At 35.4% G+C, this 26,792-nt stretch overlaps 1 protein-coding gene across 9 annotated transcripts in view; it reads right to left on the bottom strand.

Moving 5' to 3' along the window:
• ablim2 (actin binding LIM protein family, member 2) overlaps positions 1-26,792 on the bottom strand; it is a 65,144-nt gene that overhangs the window by 14,835 nt on the left and 23,517 nt on the right. For 4 of the 9 annotated variants that reach the window (XM_089122086.1, XM_089122088.1, XM_089122085.1 and 1 more), the window contains exons 3-13: positions 20,785-20,968; positions 16,511-16,623; positions 16,236-16,362; positions 15,901-15,994; positions 11,514-11,601; positions 9,217-9,275; positions 6,526-6,603; positions 6,055-6,198; positions 4,562-4,594; positions 3,411-3,528; positions 1,364-1,444 (exon numbers count right to left, since the gene is read on the bottom strand). In XM_089122086.1, coding sequence (XP_088978212.1) covers positions 1,364-1,444; positions 3,411-3,528; positions 4,562-4,594; positions 6,055-6,198; positions 6,526-6,603; positions 9,217-9,275; positions 11,514-11,601; positions 15,901-15,994; positions 16,236-16,362; positions 16,511-16,623; positions 20,785-20,968 — 1,119 coding nt within the window. Of the gene's footprint in view, positions 1-1,363; positions 1,445-1,760; positions 1,995-3,410; positions 3,529-4,561; positions 4,595-6,054; positions 6,199-6,525; positions 6,604-9,216; positions 9,276-11,513; positions 11,602-15,900; positions 15,995-16,235; positions 16,363-16,510; positions 16,624-20,784; positions 20,969-26,792 lie in introns of all 9 variants that reach the window. The other 5 variants (XM_089122090.1, XM_089122092.1, XM_039661360.2 and 2 more) reach the window with 4 other exon arrangements.

The following is a 26,792-nucleotide window of genomic DNA, read 5'->3' as shown; positions in this document are numbered from 1 at the left end:
ACACACCAAACATTCACAAATCACAACACTGGAGCACATGTAGTATGAAGGTCTCGATGCTCCCCATTACTCATCAAAATTTGATTTTATTGCGATTGCGACGCCCTTCTTGTGTCAGCTGAGTGTAATGCAGCATGTATTTCATCACTAACAAATATTCTGTGAATGATTTCATTTTAGAAACCCAACTCATTGGTGATATGACCAGATTGAGGCAGCTACTTTATGCAATGGTTTTGCATTTGTAAGGAAGAGCTGATTTTCCTCTTGTGTGGCTCCTTTACCAATAAAAAGTCAATTAGACAGCTAAGTAAATCATAAACAGCGCACTCCAAACACAACCTCAATGTACATTTATGCTGCATTAAAGGGTTGGCCCGGAACTGCACAAGGCCAAAGTTTATGCCACTGTGCCTGGCAAACCAACCCAAAATTACAGCTCATCAAATTATCCCTTTAATCTTCGCCTGTGAACTTTATTCCCGCTCTTTTTACTTCTTGCAGAGAAACCACAAAACCAAAATCTGTAGCCTGATTTACAGTAAATATAAAGGATTTTCCTGTTTTCCATCATACTTTCCTCCTCAACACAGGCATCTTTTATTGATGAACAAATACTCTCCAATATATTTTAAATATACATAAAATGAATACACAGAATCTTTTAGGATTTAAAATTTAAAATTAAAAATAAGAAATAGTTAAGTTTCTGCATTATTTCAAGGTCAGCAATTGAATGAGCAAATTTGCTGCATGTTCTGATATTGATCTGTTTTGAAATTCTGAATTTACTCTGAATTGAAATTCGGTAATAATTTTATAGTATAATTTGTAATTAAATTAGTATAGAATTAAAAATCCAAAATTCAAACATTTTAACTAGTTGTCTCAGACTTTTTGACTACACTATATATCCATATGAAAATGACTGCCTGTCTGAGTATGCAGGTTAAGTTAAATAACATAATTTACAAATAACACTTGAAAATTCTGAAAAGAGAGAAATGACAACCACAAAGTAAACGGCAACACTAAGACAAACATACAGAGAGTCACTTTGAATATCAAACGCATGGCAGAAAATTTCCCCTCACCAGTCAGACAAAACACAACATCAACAACACTACAAATAAATGCATAGTAATGGTCACCATAAAGTTATTTGTGCATAAAGTTACTGTTTCAGCTCAAATATAATGAATACCCACAGGTTTTCCATGCAAAATGATTGGACATACAAACTCTACACAATACCAGCAAGCAATTGGTCCGAAGACAGAACCTTGCGGTACACCTACAATCTCACATCACTGTAATACACTGGTGATACACAGTGAAAGAGAGGCTGATTTTTAGGGTTTACCGTGAGAAGGCAAAATGAGGTGAAGGGCTGTCCTAGGCCTACTTTCAGACTTTGCTTCCTGTTTGAATCCTGTATCAATTCCTGTTCGGGAAAGGTGGATAAAGGATAGGGTAGTAATTTCATGTCTACAATTTGCTTGTCCATTGTGAACGCAAACCCTTATGAAGCTCTAGTTCTTTAGTGTTGCAATCAAATTACAAGAGCAAGAACTTCATTCACTTTGTGGCAGTCTTATTTACGTTTTTTAGAAAGCATTTTTTTAGTATTGCACTCGTTCATTCATTTCATCAAGGGGAAGTTAATCTTTTTCCAATAAAATTCAAGTGCACACGTAAGTTCACACAAGTGCAGTCAGTAAGCGGTTTGCTACAAAGGCCTGCCGGAATAGCTGTGGTACCTCTTAAGTAAGGGATGTAGTTGTGTTGTTGGAGCAAAGCCAGAGTAGTGGGGTTGAGGGACAGGGCCACACCACCATTCCCTGCCTGTGGAGTGTTTCTACCACTGCTGTTGTACAAAGGCAGTGGGGAGGAGCCTCTGGCACTACCATGGGTGCTACTCCTCCCCGAGGTTGGTACAGACAACAAGTTGGAATTTTCTGGTTGGGTGGTGTATTTGACGCTCAGATATTGCTCTGAGCAAGAGACCCAGCCGGTCAGGGAAGAATGGCAGTAATATGAGAATAGTGAGTAATGAGAATAGAGAATAACTACACACACACCAAAAAAAAAAAAAAATTAATTACTTTGTTCTTAAAATTCTACATCAAATCAGTTTATTGTTGTTTAAAATGTGATTGTAGAATAGAATGCTTTAACTCTGTTCCAAAACTTGGTGCTTTTTATGATCACTTGTGACTTTAAAAGTAAAAAAAATAAAATAAAATAAAATAAAAAAAGTAAAAAGCAAAAAAAAAGTAAAATTTATGAGGCTGCATTTATTTGATCAAATATATAAATAAAAAACAGTAATATTATTAACTATTATTACAATTTAAATTTTTCGTTTTCTATTTTAATATATTTTGTGTATTTAATGTAATTCATTCCTGTGATGAGGTCTGATCCTGACATTTTCAGCAGCATTACTCCAGTCTTCAGTGGCACATGATAATGATTTGATTTGGTGCTTATTGTCAATGTTGAAAACAGTTGTGCTGCCAAATATTTTTGCCTTTTTTGAAGAAATGAAAGCAAAAAAAAAAAAAAAGTGTTTCCTGTCACTTTTGATCAATTTAATGTATCGTCATTGAATAAAAGTATTAATTTATTTTATTACTCTTTCTGACCCCAAACTTTAGACCTGCATTGTAAAAATATAAATACACATTTGGGTTTTTCACACTTGAAATAGTTAACACTGGATCATTATACACCCCAGGTAAACAGAATTTCACACTACTTAAAATTTAGCCAGGGTAAATCCTGGGTATTCATAAGCGGTCCTTTCATAATGTAAATTCCTGAATCCTGGGTTAACATCCTTATTTGTCGTGTCAGTGATATCCACTGTTTACCTAAAGCCTTATATTACACATTGCCGACTTTTATCAAGATTTTTCTGACAATAAACATAAACTTCACTCCAATTGATACGTTTTTTGCCACCATTTGACATTTTTAATATAAAACTCACTGTTTTTCTGTGATGCTCTAAAGAACGTGAATATAAGGCACACGATTGGTTATCGGTTCCTAATCATGTAATTCTAACAATGCATCGTTTCACACTGCACACTTCTGGCACCGCAATACAGGGTGAAAAGTGCTATAGTGCATAATAGATAAGCATACATTGGAGAAAAAAAATAGGTGTTTTAATTAATAGTTAAATAATTGTGCTTTTGATTGTGGTTCAAGTAAGTATTCACCAAAGCCTACGATGCCTTAAAATGCTGCCTATGGAGACAACTCACTAGGTTTTGAAACAGCGTGTGATGGTGACTTAAAGTATATCCAAATCACTGAAAAGACTCAGATAGTTACAGTATAACTGTGCAGGTAAGAATGACTCTGTGTTCATGTAAGTATCAACATATGTGGAGGGTTACCTGGTCTGCTGTAGGTCTGAGGTGAGCGGGAAGGTGTATAGCGTCCATAACCCCCTAAAGAGCTGTTGGAGCTGGGGCTGGAGGGCCTCCTCTGGCGGGGAGACTTTTCCCCATCTCCCTAGAAACAAAGAGAGAGTATTATTTATGTAGTCTGAAAGTATCAGACAACCCAGCAAGCAATAGCCATCATTTCACCGTCTAGGTTAACTATAGACTCGAATTAGTCCGGCTATGAGTAACCCATTTCAAAGCCAAAATAACCTTGAATTTGGTTACATGCCGTTTTTGCCAAAATAACATGTGAGATTTATTATATTCCATCATTTAAGCACAGTCAACAGTGATTACAAGGTGTTTGATTTCATTTATTTTCTTTCTATTCTTGGACTATGGTTAGACGTCTATTACATTTTCACTGATAGCCCCAATTTTGCCTTGTTTTAGCCTAGACGTCAGGGCTGTGTTTGGATGGCTATTAGATGTCTTTTAAATGCAAAATTGCTTGCTGGGAATTAGCAAAGTTAAACAGTGACCACTATGGCACAGGGACACACAAGAGGAAACTTTAAAGCTGAAAATGAAACCAATCTACAATAATCAGTCCTTATAGTAACAGGCTGATCATCGAGTCATTACACCACATGAAAACGAACACACAATACTATTCATGTCACCAAACCACAACTACAACAACTATTCATAAAATATGAGGAAACACTAGGTCTCATTTACTAATCATGCACATATATGCATAAAATATTTGTGCAAACATTTTCAATTAGAATTGAATGAATTAATGATTCATCAAGTAAAGTTCAGTACACGTTTTCTATTGTCTATGTATGCCAAATTGATATTTCTTATTACAATTATAACTACGTGACCCTACAAAAACTTATTTTAGAGCAAGACTAATTATTAAACTGCCACAGATTCTGAATAAAAAATAAAAATGTAATTTAATCAAATTTAAAAAAAAATGACAAAAATCAAAAACATTTAAAAAAAGGGTAAAAAAAAATATTTGGCAGAGCTTTTGTGTGAGATCCTTTTCTGTACATACAATTACACAATTTATATGCCATGATTAGCAAATAAGACCTACTAAAAACTACAACAGGGCCTGTTTCTTCATATCAACTCTACTGTACCTCTGTTGGAGTAGGGGTGAGTTGCTGTGGTGACTGTGAACAAAGAAAGCAAATGAGTAAGATGGACTGGAATGCAATGACAGCTATGTTAATGAAAAAAATAGCTTTTCTTCTTAACTGAGTCACTTTACATGACTGAAACTATTCTAATACTTCAATGAAGTAGCAAAACTACACTTTTTGGCCAAGAAATGCTGGAGTGATGCTGGATGATGAGTGAAGATGATTAGATTTAAAAACGGCACTGTTAGAACAATGGAGTACACATGCTGCAGCTGTTGTATGATGTAATTATGCAAGACTTTTACTCAAGTGACCTGTGAAAAACAAAAACCGTCACATCAGGGCTTCATTTGAGCCGGATCCTGTTCAGGAAAACGTAATATTTTGGATCTTTGTGTCCGGTATTTCTTTTTAAACGATCCGGCATTAACAAGCGCAGCATTACATAGTGACAGTGCTGTGTGCATGTTAGACAGAGTGAGACACACGGGTTATGCAGATGTATTATGCAGACGGAGGTTATGTTTTATATTTTTGACCAATCAGCTGTCAATAATCATATCCTTTAAAATTCATATTTGATCACCAAAATTACATTACTAAAACTTGTTTTACTTGGAAAAAAAATCTTCATGCATTATAATAGCTTGAATGTAACTCTACACCCTGGCCTCATTTAGTATACACGGTTTATGAATATGCAAATTAGTCACGCCTCCCCTCACTAACATCAGCTCAGAGATCCACTCATTGACGATCACACTTTGACGTGATTGGTTACAAGGTAGTTTGTGACGTCAGAAACACAAGCGATTTCAAACTGTGATTTTGAGACGGTCTTTGGTTCACTGCAGTTTTAAGGAGAGAACACTGAGCAATGGTGCTGAGTTATGCTTCAAGACAAAACATGTGCAAAAGCTTGATATCCAACACAGAGGGACTTTAAGTCCAAAATCATTCTCATTGGTTGGTGCTTACTGCTCATTGTTTTGCGTGTAGTTTGGAGAGAGTGTTTATAAAAATAAGTTAAAATCACTAAGTTATCAAAAAAAGACAGTCAAGCTTCATTTTTCATATCCTTCAGTGAAGCTCATGGTGTTTCTGATCAAAAAAAGATAGAGAGAAGATGAAGCTGCACCCCTGTGCAGTTCTGCTTAATCTAATCAGGATAGCAGGAGACACGAGCAACGATATCATTCAGAAATCGATTTAATGAAGTGGCAACAGCGTCATTGGTTGAAAAAAAGATGAATGATATTTGTTCTCAATGTAGCTACTGTATATGTGACAGGTTAACAAACCAGGCTATAGTTAGGGCCTGAAACTTGTGAATGATGCTCTTATTTAGTCGTGCTACTTCCATGTAGTGATGGCATTGTATCTTCCGGGAATGTTGTATGGTCAGTGTCGGTCACAACGCTTTTTAATTGTTGTTTTGGATCCGGCAATTATTCATTAGCAAATTTTGGCAGAGTTAGGTGTGTTTGTACCTCTCCAAAGGTCCTGTCCTCCACAGGGTAGCTCACATAGGGCGAGTAAGAAAGCATGTCAGGTCTGTCAATGTTGTAGATCGCTTTGATTTTAGGAAGAGCAGCCAAGTCCTTGTAGTCCAGAAGCTCATCACCCAATTTTGCCTTGAGAAAGAGAAACATTATAGCATTGTAACTCTTTCATTCCACCTTTTTCCTATGGCCCTTGATGCTTTGCGGAAATTATGGGAGTAAATTCCAACTTTAAACAATCAGTGAAAGGCCGTTCTATGAATGCAATAATAAGCTTCTTTAAAACAAATAAATAAAACTTGCTATAAAGTGATTACAACTCACTCTTCATAATTCAAAATGAAGTCAGGATAACTCTCACATGTTTATTTGTATGCTTGTGTGTTGCTGCCCACTAGTGGCAAACTTGAAAAAATGAAAAGTAATAAAGCATGGAATCGTTTTCAGATGTACACTTACATAGATAACTCTGCTAGGGGAGCCGGAAGCACTGGAGGCAGGAGCAGAGGTGATGCTCTCAGAGGAGGTTCTCGTCACCTGGAAACAAAAATAAGGTGAGAATAAGAAATATAAACACAATGGCACTAAACCAGAAGAGGACAACAAACAAACAAACAAAAAAACAAGAAGTTCTAGTTTACTCTATTTAAGAAGTTAAAAAACATGGTTAAGTTCTAGCATATTTTATTGACTCAATTGAAATCATACAAAGTAACAGTCCTGTTTAGTCTTAAGGTCGTAAATGATTATAGAGCAATTTTCATGTTGCTGTTACTGTTGTGTGGATCTAACAATTTATCAGTCTTCAGACAGTTTATGAAGGATTCAACAGAAATGTACTGTAGATAAGGTTTTGCCTTTAAGAACAATGATTTTTCTTCGCTTTGTCAAACACGGATACACAGTAAACTGCAATAAATCGTTTTTAATATGTATTTTTGATTTATTTACTTTAAGTAAAAGTATATAATGCTGATGTAAAATAAAGTTGGAGAAGAAAACCTTATTTTTCTAATTCAAATGCAGTATATATTTATAATGTTGCAGTATAAATGGCACATTGGACAAATGGTAGAGTTACATAGTTAAGGGAAAATGTCACTTCAATATCAACAAACATCAGGCAGTCTAAACTCTAGAGATTCTTCTAACAATAATATTAAAGATTTGCCATTTTATTAGTAATGCATTCAGGGTCAATTCACAGTATCTTCTCTATAGCCTACCTACACACCGGTGCGTCTCAATCAGTTCCCTTCAAGTTCTTCCAAGCTCGTGAATCGGTATATCGTATACATGAATTTGAGCACTAGAAAGGACAGTAAGGACCCTGGCTCACTACACATTATTCAACATCACTGCTGGTATAAACACTGATATCTTTATGACATTGTTTTTTTTTTTTTTTTTTTTTACATAATTTAAAAATAAAGTACATTATGATAAATACTTTGATTGTTACAAATATGTCCAACATTTTAGCTGTTACCTATTACCTGTTTGGCTATGTAAATTTATGCTGACATATTAATTAAATAATGGTTTGTGATTTAAAAAAACATCTATTGCGTGTCAGATGTGTAGTGAGTTGGCTCACAAGATTGATGTTTCGAGCTTCAGAACTTCTGTTAAGGGAACATAGTGAGCATTCATGCTTCATATGGTGCATTGTGGGATTTTTTTAGGGATCAAATGTTTTAGTGCACTGGTATGCTCTGACTACTGAACTTGGGAGCTGATTGAGACACCCTCATTTAGAGTATGTGTCCAGATGTCGAGACCTGTTCTTTGGTTCCTGATTTCTACTGGGTGGGTGTGGCAGTAGTGGCGTGGCATTAGCCTACAGTGGCCTGGCAGGCCCATTTTGGACCTCATTGAGCATTCTATTAAAGCTGAAAGCAGGTCAGGAGATAAGCCCATGCAGGGGGAAATGGGCCGCATGTCACAAACCTGCACAGGTACATTGGAATGGAGATCACTGAGCTGAACCCGCACCTGTTTCTGCAGGGAAAGGGTTGTTACAGTGAAGCGCTTCCACATTTTAGCAATGGAAGCTTCCTCAGTATACACAGTAGCTATGTTTCCATCCACACATTTTTATCCGAAATAAGTGATATTGAGTGAAAAATGGAAACAGTAAAATTCAATTGAATTTCATGACTATCAACTCAAATGGAATACATTCAGTCTCATCGGAATTTATCTTGATCGATATACGGCTAATGTGATAAACGCTGATGGAAACTTCATTATGCCGCGATTCATTTTGCCTAGGAAATCTTTGTCCGCTTGAATGTTGTGCAATTTGGTGAAAAAATAAATGGAAACACCTTAACATGTCTCAAATCAATTCGATATACCAATTTGATCGCAAAACAGCATGTGACGTCATTACGCACAGGTTGTTATTCGCTTTAAAGCCGTTGGATGGAAACCCACTTTCACCAACTTTATTCGCATGAGGTTTTTACCGAACTTCAGATGATTCGATTGAACATGTCGAACATGAAAACATGTCGACAACACAAACCAAACTCTTCCATGGCCTCAGAGATAACTACAGTGTTTGAGGGGAGCTCAAAGTAGATGTTGCTGGCGGGCACCAAAACAAACCTATTTAGTTCATGCAGGAAGTAAAACTGTAATTAATGACAACTCATTTCAGACAGCTCGGATTTAGTTCTTTCTTTTGGGAGACAAACTCTATTTATCATGCACTTTGATCTTTGCAGATTTTTTTTTACATTCATATTCAACTGTTTAATACACTACATGAAATATAATATAAAAAAAAAACATAAAAGCGGCAATTTAAGGAATTTAGCAAATTCATTAACAGCATAACCATGCAAAATTAATACTGAGCACAATTTGCAACTTTCGTCTGAGAGCGGTGTGAAGGATGAAATCCTTCAAACTTTACTATAGAGTATCACTCGACCAGCATGAATCGGCTCTTTAAAAAGCCAAAAGTGTGTTTGACAATAACATGCATCTGGATGTTTGCAGATTACAACACTTTTCTCCATTTGTTGATGAATAACAACTACCATGATATATTTTTTACATTTTTCTTAATAAACCTAATTTACATTGAGAGAATGACTGTTTCAGAGCATCTAACTCCTAGTCAAATTGAATTGTAGTTACCTTACTCTTCTCCTCCATACGTGCAGCCTGTCTGCAAGGAGGATGCCAGATGGAAGAACCTGTGGAAGAGAAAGCAAAAAATAACTAAAAAGTCCATGTAAAAATGCAGTGGCCCTACAGAATTTGACACTTAAGTCACTTCCCTGACCCATTTTTGCAAATACTTTTAACAAACTGGTGTCTTTATTAGTGGATTGACTTTTTGTTATATAGCACAAATAGTTCAAAAGTTAGTATGAAATGAATAATTTTATTCAGGATGCATTATATCAATCAAAAGTGACAGAAAGTGACGTTACTATTTCCAATAAATGCTGTTCTTCTGAACTTTCTATTCATCAAATAATTTTAAAAAAAACATCACCGCTTCCATAAAAAATATTAAGTATTGTTTTAACTGTTTTTAACATTGATAGGTTTCTTATGAATCAAATATTAGAATGATATAACAATAATATGATATTAGAATTATTTTTGAAGGATCGTGAGACACTGAAGACTGGCGTAATGATGCTGAATTTTCAGCTTTGCCCTCACATGAAAAAAGTACATTTTAAAATATATAAAAATCTAAAAGTTATTTTAAATTGTTTTACTGTATTTTAGTCAAATAAATGCCGCCTTGTTGAGCATAAGAGACTTCTTTCAAAGTTATTAAAAAAAAATTACGGACTCCAAAACCTTTGAAAATTAGTGTCCTGTAGAATTTGAAATGTGGTTTAAATATTTTTGGGCCCACAGTTCTTAAAGCTGCCGTCGGCAACTTTTTTTTTATCATATTCAGTGAATTCGACACTATATTTCGACAAAACAACATAAATAAAGTGGTTTTAGATAAAAACCCGAGCTTCTAACTCCACCTGGAGCAAAAAACTATCGCTCCTGGTTCATTGTGTCCAATCAGTGCAGGGGGGGTGTGAGATATGACTGTCAATCACAAGCACACGCCTGAAGTCCGTGCAGTAGCAAAGAGTGACGGCGGAAAAGTTTCCAATTCCTCGGTTAACCTCAAGAGCGCGGAGGTCAAAAACCACACAGGAAAAAAAGAGAACTCCTCGTGAAAAAAATTAACTACAGAAAGAAATCAACTGTGCCCGTAATAAAACCAGGATAAACATCGGATCGGTATTTAAACGATGGAGAGATTTACGTGATTTATTTTGGGTTCAAGCTGTATGCAGAGCTTGCAACATTTCTCGACAGGTAATTGTGCTTTATCAACCAGTTCCTTTATTTCTTAGTATTATGTTAGCAACCCTTAGTAATAGTAATACTTCGTAATCTAAGTATGTTTGCCCAAATGTGTTGGTATGGATAGCTAACGTTATCACTTTGTGGGCAGGTTCGTTAGCTTTGTTTGCACTGAAATCCGTGTGAATGTATAACGTTAGGTTGATAAACAGGCTTTTTGAAAGAATCAATGCTACTCTATCTTTCATACTAGAGTAAGAACAGTAGTAAAGCTACTGTTATTGTACAGTATGTGCTATCTGACTACCTCTATCTGACTACAATCAGCCAGAGTTGCTGACGGCAGCTTTGATTCAATTTATTATCTCACATAACTTACTACCTGAGGTGTTAGCATGCTCATTTAAACCCCTACATAAACTGGCATTCATGAAGTAGCACAATCATTCACCCCTAGAATGAGTCAGCAGTCTTTCGTTTTATTTCAGCCAGATTGAAAAATACTTCAAACTGATTCTGCTATGAAAGCAGAGTCTTGTCCACATCTGACTATAAATCTCCTTTGACAACAAACTACATTGCAGTGAGTTTCTTTGCGTAATCACTGTGCAGAGTGAGACTGAATTTTTGCAACGTTTGAGGTGAGACACAAGAGAAAAAATAAAACCACATATATCTTATGATGTCAAATGTTTATTTTCTTCTTTATAATTTAAATTAGATGTGACTGGTGAGAGTTTTTTTTAGCTTTATATGACTGTCTAATGCTTTATTATTCAAATACAAAACAAACTCTATCCATCTTTTTGTCAGTACAGATACTGTTTTTCTTAAGCTTGAAACTCCAAGTACACTAATACATATATCAAAATGATTCAAAAATCCTCATCAGACCTATCTATCTATCTATCTATCTATATATATATATATATATATATATATATATTGACAACTTTGATCATTTGTTTCATTCAAGCACTTCACAATTCATGTTTTGATTACTACATCTAAAAAGAGTTTTATTGTATTGTAGGATTTGTGTGAATAAAATTTCTGTATCACAATCAAACCTTTTCATCATGTAGATTTGATGAGATTTAAGTTACCTTGCAGGTACATCTCCTCGCCCTCCCCAAACATCTGCTCACAGCGTGCACATCTGGCACATGTGGGATGGTAGTGCTTTTCTCCAGCCTGCAAAAGATAAACAGAGTACACATCAGTCATTCAACTCCAGAGCAGGAAATTATTAATTAACCCTTAAAAGCATTCATCGGGTCTTCAGTGACTATTACAATTTAAAGGGATACTCCAATTTGACAATTTAAAGGGATACTCCACTGTTTTTTTGTTTTGTTTTTTTTTTCATATTAAACTAGGTTATTCCCTTAACTAAGACGAGTTGATGCATACCTCTCTCGAAATTGCTCTGTCTTACGGCAAAACTTTGATCGCACTTAGCTTAGCCCAGTTCATTCATTAGGATCCAAGCAGAGAAGCGACCAAACACCTCCACATTTTCCCTAATTAAATACAGTTACACGAGTAGTTACTCGGCGCAGTAATATCATCACTCATTTACACAGTAATATGTACGTATATTTTTTCTGCACAACAATAATTTAATCTTTGATGACTGAATAAGTGCAATTCATCTTTATTCCACAAGGTGGAAATGTCTGATGCACAATGATGAAGTGATGTTACCATCACAGGCAGAAAAAGAAAAGAATAGGAAGAATCATTAGTAAAACTCGAAATGGCGCAGTGATTTACTGCAGCGCAAGAACTGAATGCAATAAAAAGTTAGTGTCACTGTCACTTGATGAAGGATCTAGTGAAGAATATGTCAGCGATCAAAATATTGATTTTGAGGATGTTGAAAATAGTTTTGAGAATATGTTTAAGATTGCAAATATGAACCAGATGTTGAATGTATTGGGAAATGAGCTCTGACAAGTGATGGTGATGGTATAAAACCTCTGCTCAAACTGAACCCTTCCAAGCTCCAAAAGGTAACAAAATATGCTTTATTTTATTCTTCTGTAATTGTTTATTTAATATTAGGAGAGATTTATATTATTGCACCAGGTAGATAGATCCGGGTCACTAAAGACCTGAATATGTAATAATGATTTTTAGCAAAATATTTGTGCATTCAAGGGTTAGTTTATCCATAACCCTCAAAGTAATATGTATTTATTATTTATGTATTTAATCACATGGAGAGAACATTAATACTAAATTTGACAGAATCATTCTGACAATGTAGTTACTGTAATTGATTTATTCCACAAGTTATCTAATAAAGTTCAAATGCTAATAGCTGAGAAAAAGACCTGTTTGCACTATGTGTTTGAACAGTGGAGGGAACACAGAAAGAGGAGCTGGCGGTGCAAAGCTGCCACACTTCATTTTTTTATGGACACGTTAATTTAATTTTAAAACGTTGACAAGACCACTATACACAAAAAGGCTTTTCCCATATAGCTCAAGTGGCTCTGCCTTTAACAGGCTTACTGTTCTATACAAAAAAAGCTCATTCTTATTTCTGTAACACCAAAAACATGTATTGCATGACATTTCAAAGTATATTTGTTTAGTGCAAATATACATACCTAGTATTTTAATTTGTACTGGTTTTATCATTGCTTTTTTTTCATAAAAAATGGCAAATTGAAAAGAAAAGAATCTTTAGAAAAACATTCATTTTCTAAATGTAAAATATAATATTTTATTTCCTTATTTCCCTAAGGTGAAATATGACCCAGACTGAAAGACAAACAGAAAGATAATATGCCATAAATCAACTGTATGGTCTCATATTTCAATATCAACAACCACACAAATAACAAGATAAAGTCGTGTCCTTATATTTTCTCTAGATTTCTATGAATTAATATGATAATTAGTCATTATGGTGTTTCAAAGAGCTCTGTCAGGCTGTAGTTTTGTCATTTTCCTTTAAATATTTGGTTTAAATCTTTTCCAGGTTAGTTTTAGTTATGAGGTAAATAGTACTTGACTGTTTAAAGTACAGTTTTGTAAAATTGATCTCATCTGTAATATTTCCTATCTACTGTATTCTCATCTATCAGAAATGTTCAGCGTGCTGCTTTTAGTGTTCAACACAGATGTTGATTTCATTTTACGTGCATCATAACCTGCACTGGATAATCTACTCAGCCCCCTCCATCTCAAAGGCCATCCTCTTTAAACACAGCTTCAGTCCTGCCACTGGAAATGTCATGACATTTCAAGTTCAGATACGATTCTCAATCTGTGCTAAAGACTAAATTGGGCCTCTTTCTGTTTCCATCAGAGCAGTTATACAAATGGAACAAACTGTTTAAAAATCCCCTCAAATAGACAATACAAACCTTTACCTTTGACTACCTTAATACCTTGATGGTGTATAAGCTTGTAAACTGGCAATACTCCTGAAAGGTGGGCTAATTAATCTTGCTAACATAAGGATACCTGTATCAGCTAGTCTTCAGTTCATGTAAGAAAATTTGCCGAAGGCAAACGAGTGTGCCAAGATACCATTTTGCATGACTTCATTTATTTCGCATCACCTTAAAGCACTTGGCACATCAGTTGTGTAGTTAAAAATACCATCCTAAACTATGATGTCACACTATCTAATTCTGGGTTACAGTGGAAGTGCCAATGGGACAGAGTCACTATAGACCATTTCACAAGATGTAAACAACACTGGTCCAGAAGCACTTCCTGTTTCAGTTTTCTTTAATTCACATGTAAAGAAAACATCTTAAAGATGTTTGTTTAACTTTTTGATTCAGTTTTGAATGTTCTGTTGGTTGTATTTTATCCCAGCTTTTATGTAGTGTTAAAAAACTGAAACAGGAAGTGCTTCTGGACCAGTGTTGTTTACATTTTGTTAAATGGTCTATAGCAACAGTGTGCAACTTCTGACAAATATCTAACAAACACATAAACACAGATTTAGAGCTTTGAGGAACACAAACCTGCAGAACTTTAGTTAAGTGACAAATATGATAATGCACACATAATTTGTTGATTTAAAAGCAATATTTAGCCATTCCCAATGGGAAACTAAACAGATGAAAAGAACAACTACATCAATATGGGGCTTGTTAGGGTGTAACAAAATAGCTGTTTAAAGAAAAACGAGGAAGAGTTTGCATGTAAGAACAAAAGAGAGTGAACAAAACAGAAAAAGTGAAAGGGAGATGCAATATGAGGAGATAGATTGTTCAATACTATAATTAGGCTTTAGAGTGGTTGTGAAATGACTGTCTGAGATTCTCTTAGTAAGCACCCACTCAGCTTCTGCCCTTTCCAACATGACCACTGGTATTATAGAGTACTAGCTCTCAGATGAGAATAAAAGCCTTTCACACACTCAAAGAGAAGATATGATAGAAGCAAACAAATCTCAAGGCAACAATGCTAAAATCAACATGAAACAGCATTTGGAATCCATTTTACTTGGTAATGTGACATATTTCTGAGAAACAGAATCCTTCATTAGAAAATTGTATCACAGGACTTGATCCTATTTACTGGGAATTGATTGGAACATGAAAAGTGGCCAAAATCACACACTACATACTTTTGAGGCTTGAAAGGGATACTCCACTATTTTTTCATATCAAACTATGTTAAACGGTGGAGTATCCCTTTAAGTCCATATCGATTAGGTTTGATATCATCTCTATTACATATGATAGTGAACTCCTAAAAGTTGACAAAATCCATTTAAGAAATTCAGCATTCTGAAATTTCCAGAAGAGCCTTTTCTGGGAAAATAGACCAAAAATATTGATGACGTATCCTGTGCTAGGCAGATTTTAGTCCAATCAAATGTTCTCTAGAATTATAGAGCGCCTTCCCTTATGATATAACTAAAGCCTATTGGCTAATTAAAAAAAATGGGATGAACCCTTCAATATATCCCACCCAAAACAGAGTTGTTATTGTTAACAAAACTATTAAAAATGATTTTCATTCATTTAAATAAAATTATATATATATATATATATATATATATTAGATGAAAACCGTAATCTTAAAAAGGTATAATTAACTGAAATAAATCTGAACTATAGTACTAAAATATAGAACTAATAAAGTACTGAAAAACTGAAAAACTATGCTAAAAAGAAATATTTTGAAACTAATAAAAATGCTCGTAACATTACTAAAACTTACAATTAAACTGAAAACATCCAAAAAAAATTACAATTATTTAAAAAAAATAATTCAAATGAATAATTCAAATGAATAAATACTACAATATTACATGACAATTTCCATTTAAATAAGATCGTTTCAATCTTCCACAATTTTCTGGTCTTTAAAGATGAAAATGAGTTCCATTTTGATTTCATGTTGAGTTTAAACAATGTTAACACTATAATTATCCCATCAATTCATCTACTTCCATCCATTAAGGAATCCATTCATTAAACAATCACTGCCAAATAGAAAAGATATTCTTCAAACCTCAAGTACTTTTCCAGTGATGTATTTCTTGCAGGTTTCACACTGGATGCCGAACATGGCGTGGTAGTCTACCTCACAATATGGGATCCCGTCCCTAAAAAACACACATTACAGTAGATGTAATTCACTTGAACTTGAAGATGGTGACAAGTCTCTGTTTGCTCTCTGGCCTTGAGAAATCCCACACTGTTCTTTCATTTTAGAGTACGTCAATAACGTTGAGTCATTCCAGTGGGTTCAGCGGGCCTAAATATCACATTACTACGATTGATGAAACACACACAAGCACCCATCTACACATTCGCACACACATGGACAGGAATAGTGGGACTAACTTGCTGATATATTCGGCATTAAGCACTTTATTGCACACTTTGCACTTGAAGCAGCCGAGGTGCCAGTGCTTGTCCAACGCCACCAGAGACTGCTCATTTTTAAACTCCTTTCCACAGCCGCAACAATCTGCAGAGAGAGCGAGACAAGTGTAGTGTAGTGATAATGAAACACCAGAGAGGGCTGTCATTGCAGACATTTTGGAAATGAATGGGTAAGAGGGTGCATGTTACATATAATGGAAATAATTAGCAATGCAAAAACACAGAGAACTTACTGTACACAGCCTGTGGGGGTGCCGTGCTGTTGACTGGCACAGGCTGAGTGCATTTCTCACAAATGCACTCCTTCCCATTAAACGTCACGCGGTCCCCAGCTGGAAACGGCTGCCTGCCAGAAATACACACACAGAGAGTCACCTCATCATTTACCAAGGTTATAAAGCCACTTATATGAGGATGAATTTGAAACTAGTTTTTCTTAAACCATTTTAAGTTTGGTTCAGATGTAGGGGCACTACAATATAAATGTGAAAAACGCACAACAGGGTGAAAAAACAAAACATTTCAGGATATTAGAAGCAAAAAATTGTGAGAAATTGTCATTCATTTAATGACCAAAAAAAATAAAAAAGACCATATCTATTTACTCAAGAAGTTTTGTTTTGTTTTCCATTCAACAAAAAGCAATAGGGACAGACGTTGTCAAGCTCTACAAGTTACAAAAAGAAAACGCATAAAAGAAAGTAAAAAGACACGTGTACATTTCAAGTCCGCTAAACCTGAACCAGTCACTGTTTTAATAAAAAAAACTTCCACTTCTCAGTAGAAATAACAGGCCTACTGTAACTTATTTGTACATTTTCATATTCAAACTTCCACATCACAGCCAGTTATTACACGCATGACAAACATTATGGTGTCAGGCCTGTATCAACAAGTCTCTGCATGAAATAAAAGATTTAATTTTTGGAGATTGACAGCACAATCAGTTTGATTGTACACTTTTAAACAACTATAATTGAATAATTTAAAATAAACATAACTATAATATTGAATAAATACAGTATAAACTATTCAAATACATTGTGTAGCTAAAACTTTACTGAAGTAAGAAAGAATATTAAAACCAGACAGGTCAATTGAACAGATTATTTTTAATGAATTGCTACTGTAGCATTAGCATATGTTTGTAAGAAAACTAGCAAAGATTCCCCACAAGCTTAATAGTAATAGTCTAAGCATTATTATTAACAGTGTATAAAAATAAACATCTTAAAATATTCAACCCAGAATCGTATTTGAGTTTCACAAGCTTTATGTTTGTGCTACAATGAACTGGGCAGGAATAAGACCTCTTGGTTGAGTGAAGCGGGCCTTCATAAGAGAGGCTTGATGGCACAGGTTCAATCATATCTGGGTGATAGTTCAGTTTGAAAGCTGATGATATCACGGTATGTTGATCATCATCTCTCTAACTCTCATCACCCAATGGAATAGTGAATGTTTGAATCCTATTAACACACCATTGCCTGAATTTAAACCTGATGTGCTCGCCAATGTTATGCCAAACTCTTAGTGATGAATGTTGATTGGCTGTTTTTCTTGGTAAAACAATGAATACTCTGTTCCTGTGGTTGTTGGCTCAATTTACTTTGTAAAAAAAAAAGAAAGCTACTTTGCAGACCTCTGTTCACACCTACTAGCTTGCCATTAACGTTATAATAATAGCATTAACAATCATTTCTAACTGGCAAACATAGAAACACTATGTGCTGGAATAGGCAGTGTATAAAGTCATCCAGCGTAACTACAAATAAGATATTTACAAGGTGATTTAAGAGCTGGTCGCACCCAAGGTATCAATTGGGAACGAAGTGTCCACAGAAACATGGGCATCGCTATGGAAATGTAGGAGGGACCCTTGCTGAGCAACATGTCACATGCACATACACAACATCCATTCAGAGACTGAGGGACACCCTACACCACTCTGGAAATAAGTGGCCTGGGAGCGGAGCATACACTTCATACACTTACTGAATGCTGATGGGTACCCTTTCCTTCCCATCCCTCAGAAACAAGACTGCCCACTTATAAACTTAACTCATACACACGATCAGTGGCAGAACATTTAGAAATGATATAGTTATAATATAGTTAAGCAATATCGAGTGCTGTTTTGTTCCCGATTAGCACAAGTGCAAATGTGATCCTGATTTTATACAACAGTTAAATAAGCTAATATTGTGTTATATTTTAGACACATATATTGACTCTTTTTGCTCAATTTTGCCAAAGAAATAGGCGAACCAATGGTTCAATGGCCCTTTCATAAAGAGAGACATTAACTTCATTCTAGAATGATTCAGCTGTTTGCAATAAATTAAATGAATGAATGAATGAATGGATAAATGGATGAATGAATGAATGAATGAATGAATGAAACACTCACTGGCTGCAAGATTATATATACACACATACATACAGGGTTGGACAATGAAACTGAAACACTGGCCAATGTTGGAGGTTTCACATCTATATGCCTGGCGGCCAATCTTCAGAGTGAAGCACGGGTGGATCAGTGATGGTTTGAGCTCCAATATCATGACAATCCTGATTGTATTTGATGGACATGACACTGCCGAGGACTACCAAACCCTTCTGGAGGATCATGAGCACCTGATGCTCAAACCGCTCAAACCGCATGATCATGCACCAACACACACAGCAAGACTTGTGACAGAAGGGTTTGATGAAGATGAAAGTGACGTTGAACATCTCCCATGGTCTGACAGTCACCAGATCTGAATATTATTGAGGTGTTTTGGAGGAGCGAGTCCACCAGCATCATATAGTGACCTGGACACTGTTCTGGAAGAGGAATGGCTCATAATCCCTCTGGTCACAGTGAAGGACTTCTATCTGTCAATTGGTGCTGTATTTGGATGCAAAATGAGGCCCTTACCATTCTAACAAATTATTGTGTTGTAAGACCAGGTGTTTCAGTTTCATTGTCCAACCCCTGTACATACATTTGATATTGAATAAGCTTCGTGAAAAACATTTTTAAGTCTGGTTACTGATGCCTTGCCCAAATTGTTAAAGCTACACTATGTGATTTTTACCCCCATCTAGCGGTGAAAAGGTATATGACCATCTAGTGAATATTAGTTTCTGTTCCTCTCAATTCCAATTTCGTTTTAACTCCTACGGTGGCCAATGTAGTCCAAGATTAACATGGCTTCCAGTTCGACCTCGTCCATGAGTGTTAACTCAAACGTAAACACGAAAGGCGAAGCTTGAATTAATAGACCTTTTTCACAAAAACCGGAAATACGTAATCGTTGTGGAAACGGAGTTCCCGTCAACTGTTAACACATCAGAAAAACCTACTCTGGGAGGAGAAAATTGATCAGAGAGTCTTCAAAACTTCGAAAAATGTAAACTTGTCATGGTCCAGTTGTTGATGACTTTGTAAAATGCTGTGGTGATGCTTGTCTGCAGCTGATTTATCTAAGACCAAAGATATGATATTGATTTTAGAACTGAAGCTCATTCTTCCCAATATACGTTAATTAAAGGTAAGAAGGTGGAGTGTGTGGAAAGTTATTCATATGAGTATTATTTACAATAAACTACATTTTGATGTGAATACCAGAAAGAAGTCTGTCAGTTTTATTCAACAGTTATCCCGAATTTTTTGCACTGCTGTTGCTAGAACGATCAAAGATGAAGAAAAATTATACAAATATTAATTTATTCCTTGTACACTCAGATTGTTAAATACTCAGAATGGTATATATTAATATTTTAAATTTATATGTAGCCCACTGTTGTGTGTTCTTATTTATCTTGTTTTATATTGTGGTGTATATTTTATGTGCTTATTCCGCTGGATACAAATATCTTAATACAGTTGAACATGAACTAACGTTACTTCAAAAATACGCAAATCATAAAACATAAAAAATAAACAAACAATGACGGCTTATTAGTGAATGGTGACATGAGAAGTACAGAAGATCACAGGATCAATAACATCCCGCCAGATTGCCTGAATCCATTTCCGTCGAACTTCATCGACAGGGAACTGACGAGGGAAGGAATGAAAACGATAGGTATGGCTGCTTTTGGGAATAACAAAAAAGATCGGTACGCAACAACTCTCACTAGTTGCCTTCGGCGCTATCTGTTATGAATGGAGCGGAAGAAGTTTACCACGACAATTGCGTATTTCCGGTCACAAATACGGAAGTTGTGAGAAAGGTCTATCGGTATGTCCCTCTTTGTCTAATATACTTTCAAGATGGAGGGACAACATGGCGACCGACATTAGAACCCCTTACCCGTATGTATTTTCAATGGCATATTATACACTAACGAGAATACTTTATTACTTGAATGATATACATTAATGTGCACATATATTTTTGAAAGAACTAAGTGTTTTTTAGCTAAGAATAAACTAAAAGAGTAACACAGTGTAGCTTTAAATGTACCAATAGTGAATGTATGCTAGTGTTTGCTAGTGAACGCATGCGAGTCTTACTTGCAGACGGCACAGACAAAACAGCGTGGATGGTATGTCTTGCCCAGGGCGGACACAACTTCCCCTTCAATGAACTCTTCACAACTGAAGCAGCGGGTGCCATAGAGTCGCTGATAATCCAGAGTGCAGATATACTCGCCTTGTCGCACAAAAAACCCTCCTTGAGCCAAGTCACATCCACAAACTGCAGAAAGAGAGAGAGACAATACAGTTACAGTTGTTACAGTTAAGATACAGAGGGCCAAATGTCAAAACAAATGAATATGTGAAAAACCTGAACCCTGTTGGTGTACATGGAAAAAATTTAACCATTAAATACGGTAATTATCTAAAAAAAATATTTAGGATTATTGAACAGACTGAATTTCATCTGGTCAGTTATTTTTTATATTTATCTTTTTAAATAGATAATAGTATTTAATAACATGTGGTAATGAAAATAGGATTAAGAATCATTATATTTCACTGATGTTATATCAACTACTGAAATTGTAGCATTATGCCAACACTAGTTGTCAGTAAAAATCCATAATGACAACCCAAATCACACATTTGTGTGTGTCTATTTGTTTATGTGAGTGAAGTAAGTGTTGTGTGTCTAATCAGTATCAGCACATGATGACATCATCAAGTCGCATGGAGATGGGAGACAGGGCAGGTGCATTAGTGCACAGGACAAAACAAAATGAAACACAACCTCCCCCTAATGTGAACCTCTCCCTCATTGACTCTCTCCATCTCTCCCGCATCCTCTTTCCTTTTCTCACAGCCCTTTTCCACTAAAACAGGAACCACATCAGGAACACAATACACACAGACACGCTCCGATGACATCATTCTCAGGGCCGATCCATTTTCCACCTCCTCTGAGGTGAATGATAACTGTGGAATTTCCTTCTCTTCCATGGCTTTACTTTCTGTTTGTCCAGAGCGGAGATGTTTCATTGTGAATAATTAAAAGAAATGTACCACTTTCTTCAGTCTTTATATTTGACTGCTATCGTAATTTTAATGGTAAAAGACTGTAAAAATGCTAATTGGTTAATTGCAGCGGAAAGCTGAAAAAGTAATACATTTACGGGAACATGTAACTTTTTAAATTTTTTTATTTATTTAAATTATTTTGTTTCCTATTTTTCTATCAGTCACGTACATTAGGGTGTTACGTCTTACAGTATATTAAATTAACATCTACATTGTATCATTATAATAGAGTACAAATTCAAAATCAAATCTGGACTATGTATATTTCCATATTCTTAATGTTTGTCAGCAATTGCCTCATATTTGTCTGTGTATTTTTAAGGAATAACAGGGCAAACAATGAGACCATACTGAAACATAAAAAAGTTAAATATGAAAAGAGCAATTTCTGCTGCTACATTTCCAGTAATATATAATATGCATCCTATTCTCTCTGAGCATCTAACAGTTATCGGCTTGCATCTGTAAGATCCCATTTTATATGACCTCACTTGGTGATTATATAAGAGCTTAACAGTATCCCATTCCTCTTGCTCTCTTTTACACACACACAAATGTGTACACATATGTACTAATTTGTGTGTTAGCACAACACAATGCATGCTAATGTTCCGCTCGTAGTAAAATCCAAACAATAACATAGGAATGTTGGTCAGGAAATAGCAGGCATGTTTTCCGCATCTGCTCAGGAGTGATTGGTTGGTATCCGTGATATGGAAGGTTAGCTAGGTTATAAGCATATCGGGTGTGACAATGTGTGAATTCTGTTCCAAACATTTAAAACTTCCTCCTAAAAGCACAAACGGTCTCAAAGATAACCTGTAAGGCAATATGGCAGCACACACCCAGGGCAAGACTGAAAACAACATTGAACTTCTTATTGAAGCCATGGCTGCTTTATTTAAATGATTTTGTTGTATAATAGACACGCAAAAAAACGATTATTGATTCAAATATCCTAGTAAGTTTCATAAGATACTTCAAACATCAAACCAGATTTTTGCAGGAAAATTTGAAATTTTTGTTGCCAGAGGTGAATATTTTCTTTGTATTGAGTTTGAGAAATTAACATGTATAATTAAAAAACGGTTTGACTACTAGTTGTGATTGATCCCATTTTCAGACAGCAGAATTAAAAGGTAATAAAATCCAATTTAATGAAATGTGTTTAATTATTGCATTAAACATTTAATTAACATCTTAATACTACAACTTTGACAGCTTTAAAATACATTTAGTATATAATCTTTGTTTTGTTTTTTCTTTCTGTGAACTCCCAAGCAATTCCAGGGGGTCCATTCATTGACCCCAGTTCAAAAACCTCTGCTCTAAGCACACTTAAGCCAATAAACTACTTAAGCATGTAACCCAAACGGTGCAGTGATAAGAAGTTCTCAACATTAGGCAGGGTATGTCTTTCACCCGGCCAATATATTTAGCTCAGCTGCAGTCAGAAAACAACACCTGAATGAGAGGAGCAAAGGAATGTCTGCAAGCACCACTGCTCTCATGATCAAACACATGCCACAGTCCTTGCTGATCTGAAAGTGTGCAAGTTATACTGCTAGTTATAGCAGCAAAGAACAATTCCTGGAACATCCCTCCCTGAGCTTAAGTGCTCCAGATGGACACCCCATCAGCACTTTGGGAATAAACACTTTGGGTGCTTAATCTGTCTGTTGTATGATGATTGAAACGCTGGACAATTATAGATACATACTGGAACTATGATTTGGCTTACAAAAAAGCAGATAAATTAGACAATATTAAATAAAAATGAAATAAAAAAAAATAACAGCTGAGGAGGTTATACAAGCAGCACTAAAAAGGGGATGGGTTGGGCTAGAAGAAATGGAACATGGAAAAATGATGGTGGAAGAAGATAAGCAGAGAATAGGGAAGGAGGGTCCAGTAAACAAGAGTAATGGGTGAGTGAACCTGGAAACTTCAGTATATTGATGTTGGACTTGAAATCAAATCCCTGGATGGAAATTCTCAACATCTGACTCTCTGAAATCTAAACTTTGCAATGCAAGAAGAGCAAGTAAACAAGATAATAAAACGGGTTACACTGAGGGCAAAAGATTTCCTACCTGAGATGAGACACTGAAAACCTAGACACAACAATCTGGGAAGCAATCGTGAAAGAGTTAAAGCTATCGGTGGAACTGCAAGTGTATATCTCTTTCCTCAAGGCCAATGAATTGCGAAAGCAAACACCAGTGACATGTAATTGGCAGGACTCACATCAACAGAGGGAAGCGTTTTATTCCTGAAGGGTAATATTATCCCTCTACACATCGTCTAAGCCAATAGTGTTCCAACTGAATTCTCTGGCAATCTAAAATGGCGCTGGTTCGCATGCTTTCAGGGAGCTGGATGTCTGGAGAGGGTTTGCTGTTCCTCTACATGAGGGGGGTTGCAATTTCACAGCCTAAAATCAGACTTTCAACTGGCTACTGATGTCACACCTGGTTTTAATATTGTTTGTGTACTCTGTAGGTATTCCATAAGTTCATATATGCCACTTTTCTGCCATCGGGCCAAACCGTTCTCAAACCGTTGCTTTACCGTTTCACTATTATTAACTTGTGTTGCTTTGCTCGAAGGCAACACACAAGTGACCATCTATGAGTGTTTGTAATCGTGCCATGCCGAGCAAAGCTGAAGTGGAAATATAACTGGAACCATTCTGAGGACCGATCGGCCCAACGCTGGAAAAGTGGTATGACAGCAGCTTCAAAAAATATGAATTTTGGAAAACTCCTCAACATCTCATCATGGAGCCAGAATTTTAACTTCCAGCTTTATCTAGCCAAAACCAGACAGGAAGAGACCATCTGAACAAAAAGTCAAACAACCAATCACAGTTTGTTTGTATATACCACAATAAATAAACATGAAGTAATAAATGAATATTGATTAATAAATAAATAAAATACATGAATTACAGACATCACAAACAACCTGTATCAAATCTGTTTGTGGACACGTTCAAAAATAAATGCCTCAAACAAAAACCCTTATGAAGGTTGCAAAAAATACACTTTAGCACACTTCTAAAAACTATTTGATTGCAAACTGAATACAATGTTTTCAGACAACTGCCTGTTAGTAAACTTATAATTAAATGAAAGTGTATATTACATATTACAATTACTTGAACTTATAAGTGCTTCTTTAACCCAATTAAGTAGGACTTCAATACATCTTTATATGTAATTTGATGTGTAAAACATTGTGTATTGACACAGTATTACAATATTGCATCCAATAGATGATGCAGAAAACAACACTGTTAGTGTTAGGCATCAACACCTTTGACAATGAACAGTTCATCAATTTTGTCATCCATTCATTTTGGCGAGCATCACAAGCTCTAGCTGTGGCATTCACCTTGAGAGTCCTGAGCGTTCACTGCACTACAGTACAGAGTGTTCTGTTCTAACTGCTGCTGAGTGTCTCTAATTACCCGTAATCACACACTAATTTGATCGATAACTAACACATGAGTGCAAATTAGTCTGCACCAGTATAATGCAGGAAACATGAACATGTAACTACCTGACTAATACCTGAGAATAGAATATGAAAGAAAACATCTCTGAACAAGCACACAGACAAATCCAAACCACTGTCCATGAAAGGCCTGGGCTACAAGCCAAACAGAACTAGTGTACTGAATAAATACTTGCACAACAGCAAAAAACACAAAAAAACAAAACAAAACATAAAGAGAGTCCAGTTGACCACTCTTCCAACAGAGCAAAATGAAATGTGTTTAATCATTTTTTTTTATGACAATTAAATATCAAGGAATTACATCAATTGAATTCAATTGTAAATTAAGCGTTTTATGTCGAATAGAGATGGAATATATGTGTTGTTGTATCGTCATGTAATGTTGTAAATAGCACATTTTCCATATTGCAAATTACTATAAAAACATTCACATAGTTTTAAAAGTCATATTGTGTATTATCTTTTAATCTGTGGTCTTGAGTGTGTGTGAACTAAGGGTGTATAACTACTACATAAAATTGGGTTAGAGGTATTAGTGCTGTTGTGATACATAAAATGTGCACTACAGATCAGCTGCATGCTTTGAAAAGAGATCGCAAAACAGAAACAAAATACCCACACCATTTGTCTGACGTGAAATTACAAAACATGGATTGGATCTAAATTACTGGAATGACCTATAATGTTGAATAACAATACCGTAATGTTTTTGTAAAAAGTATTTTATTCACAGTGACTAATTTTATTTGATCAAAAATACAGTATAAAGTCATATTCAATTTAAAATAAGTTTTCTATTTTAATTGATACTAAAAATGGAATTTATTCCTGTGAAGATGTTGAATTTTCAGCATCATTACTCCAGTTTTCAGTGTCACATCATTCTTTAAAAATCATTCTAAAATGCTGATTTGCTACTCGAAATCCTTTTCCTCCATCAGCATCACACAGTGACCAGTGACTGTGAAGGACTTGTATCTGTCATTCCCAAGACTAACTGATGTTGTATTGGCTACAAAAGGGGGCCCAACACCATACTAATAAATTATTGTGGTCTAAAACCAGGTTTCAGGTTCATTGTCCAACCCCTATAATATTACATTAACAATAAACATCAAAAGTTTACGCAATACCGTGTTCTTAAATAAAAATACAACTTCAAATCCAAATCTGGAAATATCATTCTCAAGTTTTTAGATAAATCTAACAATTAATACTATACACTAACCAAAATCCAACATTAACCCTCAAGGAAATCATTGTGCATTACTTGATTTATTTATCTGTTTGTTTGTTTTTTGTTTTGTTTTGTTTTGTTTTTTTGCTGGGGATAACTCTGACTGCAGTACAGCTAACTCAAGTCCCACACAACCAGAGCACAAGATGTGATTAATTAAAAGTGTGCTACTGCAAAAAAAAAAAAAAAATCATAATTCAGTTGCATCCTGCCTTTAATTTCTAGAGATATTTAATGATATTTGAGTGTTTGAGTAGAAAAATGT

The sequence above is a fragment of the Pimephales promelas genome, chromosome 17, assembly GCF_988280905.1.
Source record: "Pimephales promelas chromosome 17, fPimPro1.hap1.1, whole genome shotgun sequence".
In the NCBI taxonomy this organism is placed as follows: Eukaryota; Metazoa; Chordata; class Actinopteri; order Cypriniformes; family Leuciscidae; genus Pimephales; species Pimephales promelas.
The sequence above is the reverse complement of the archived record's forward strand: the minus strand, read 5'-3'. Positions and strand labels throughout refer to the sequence as shown.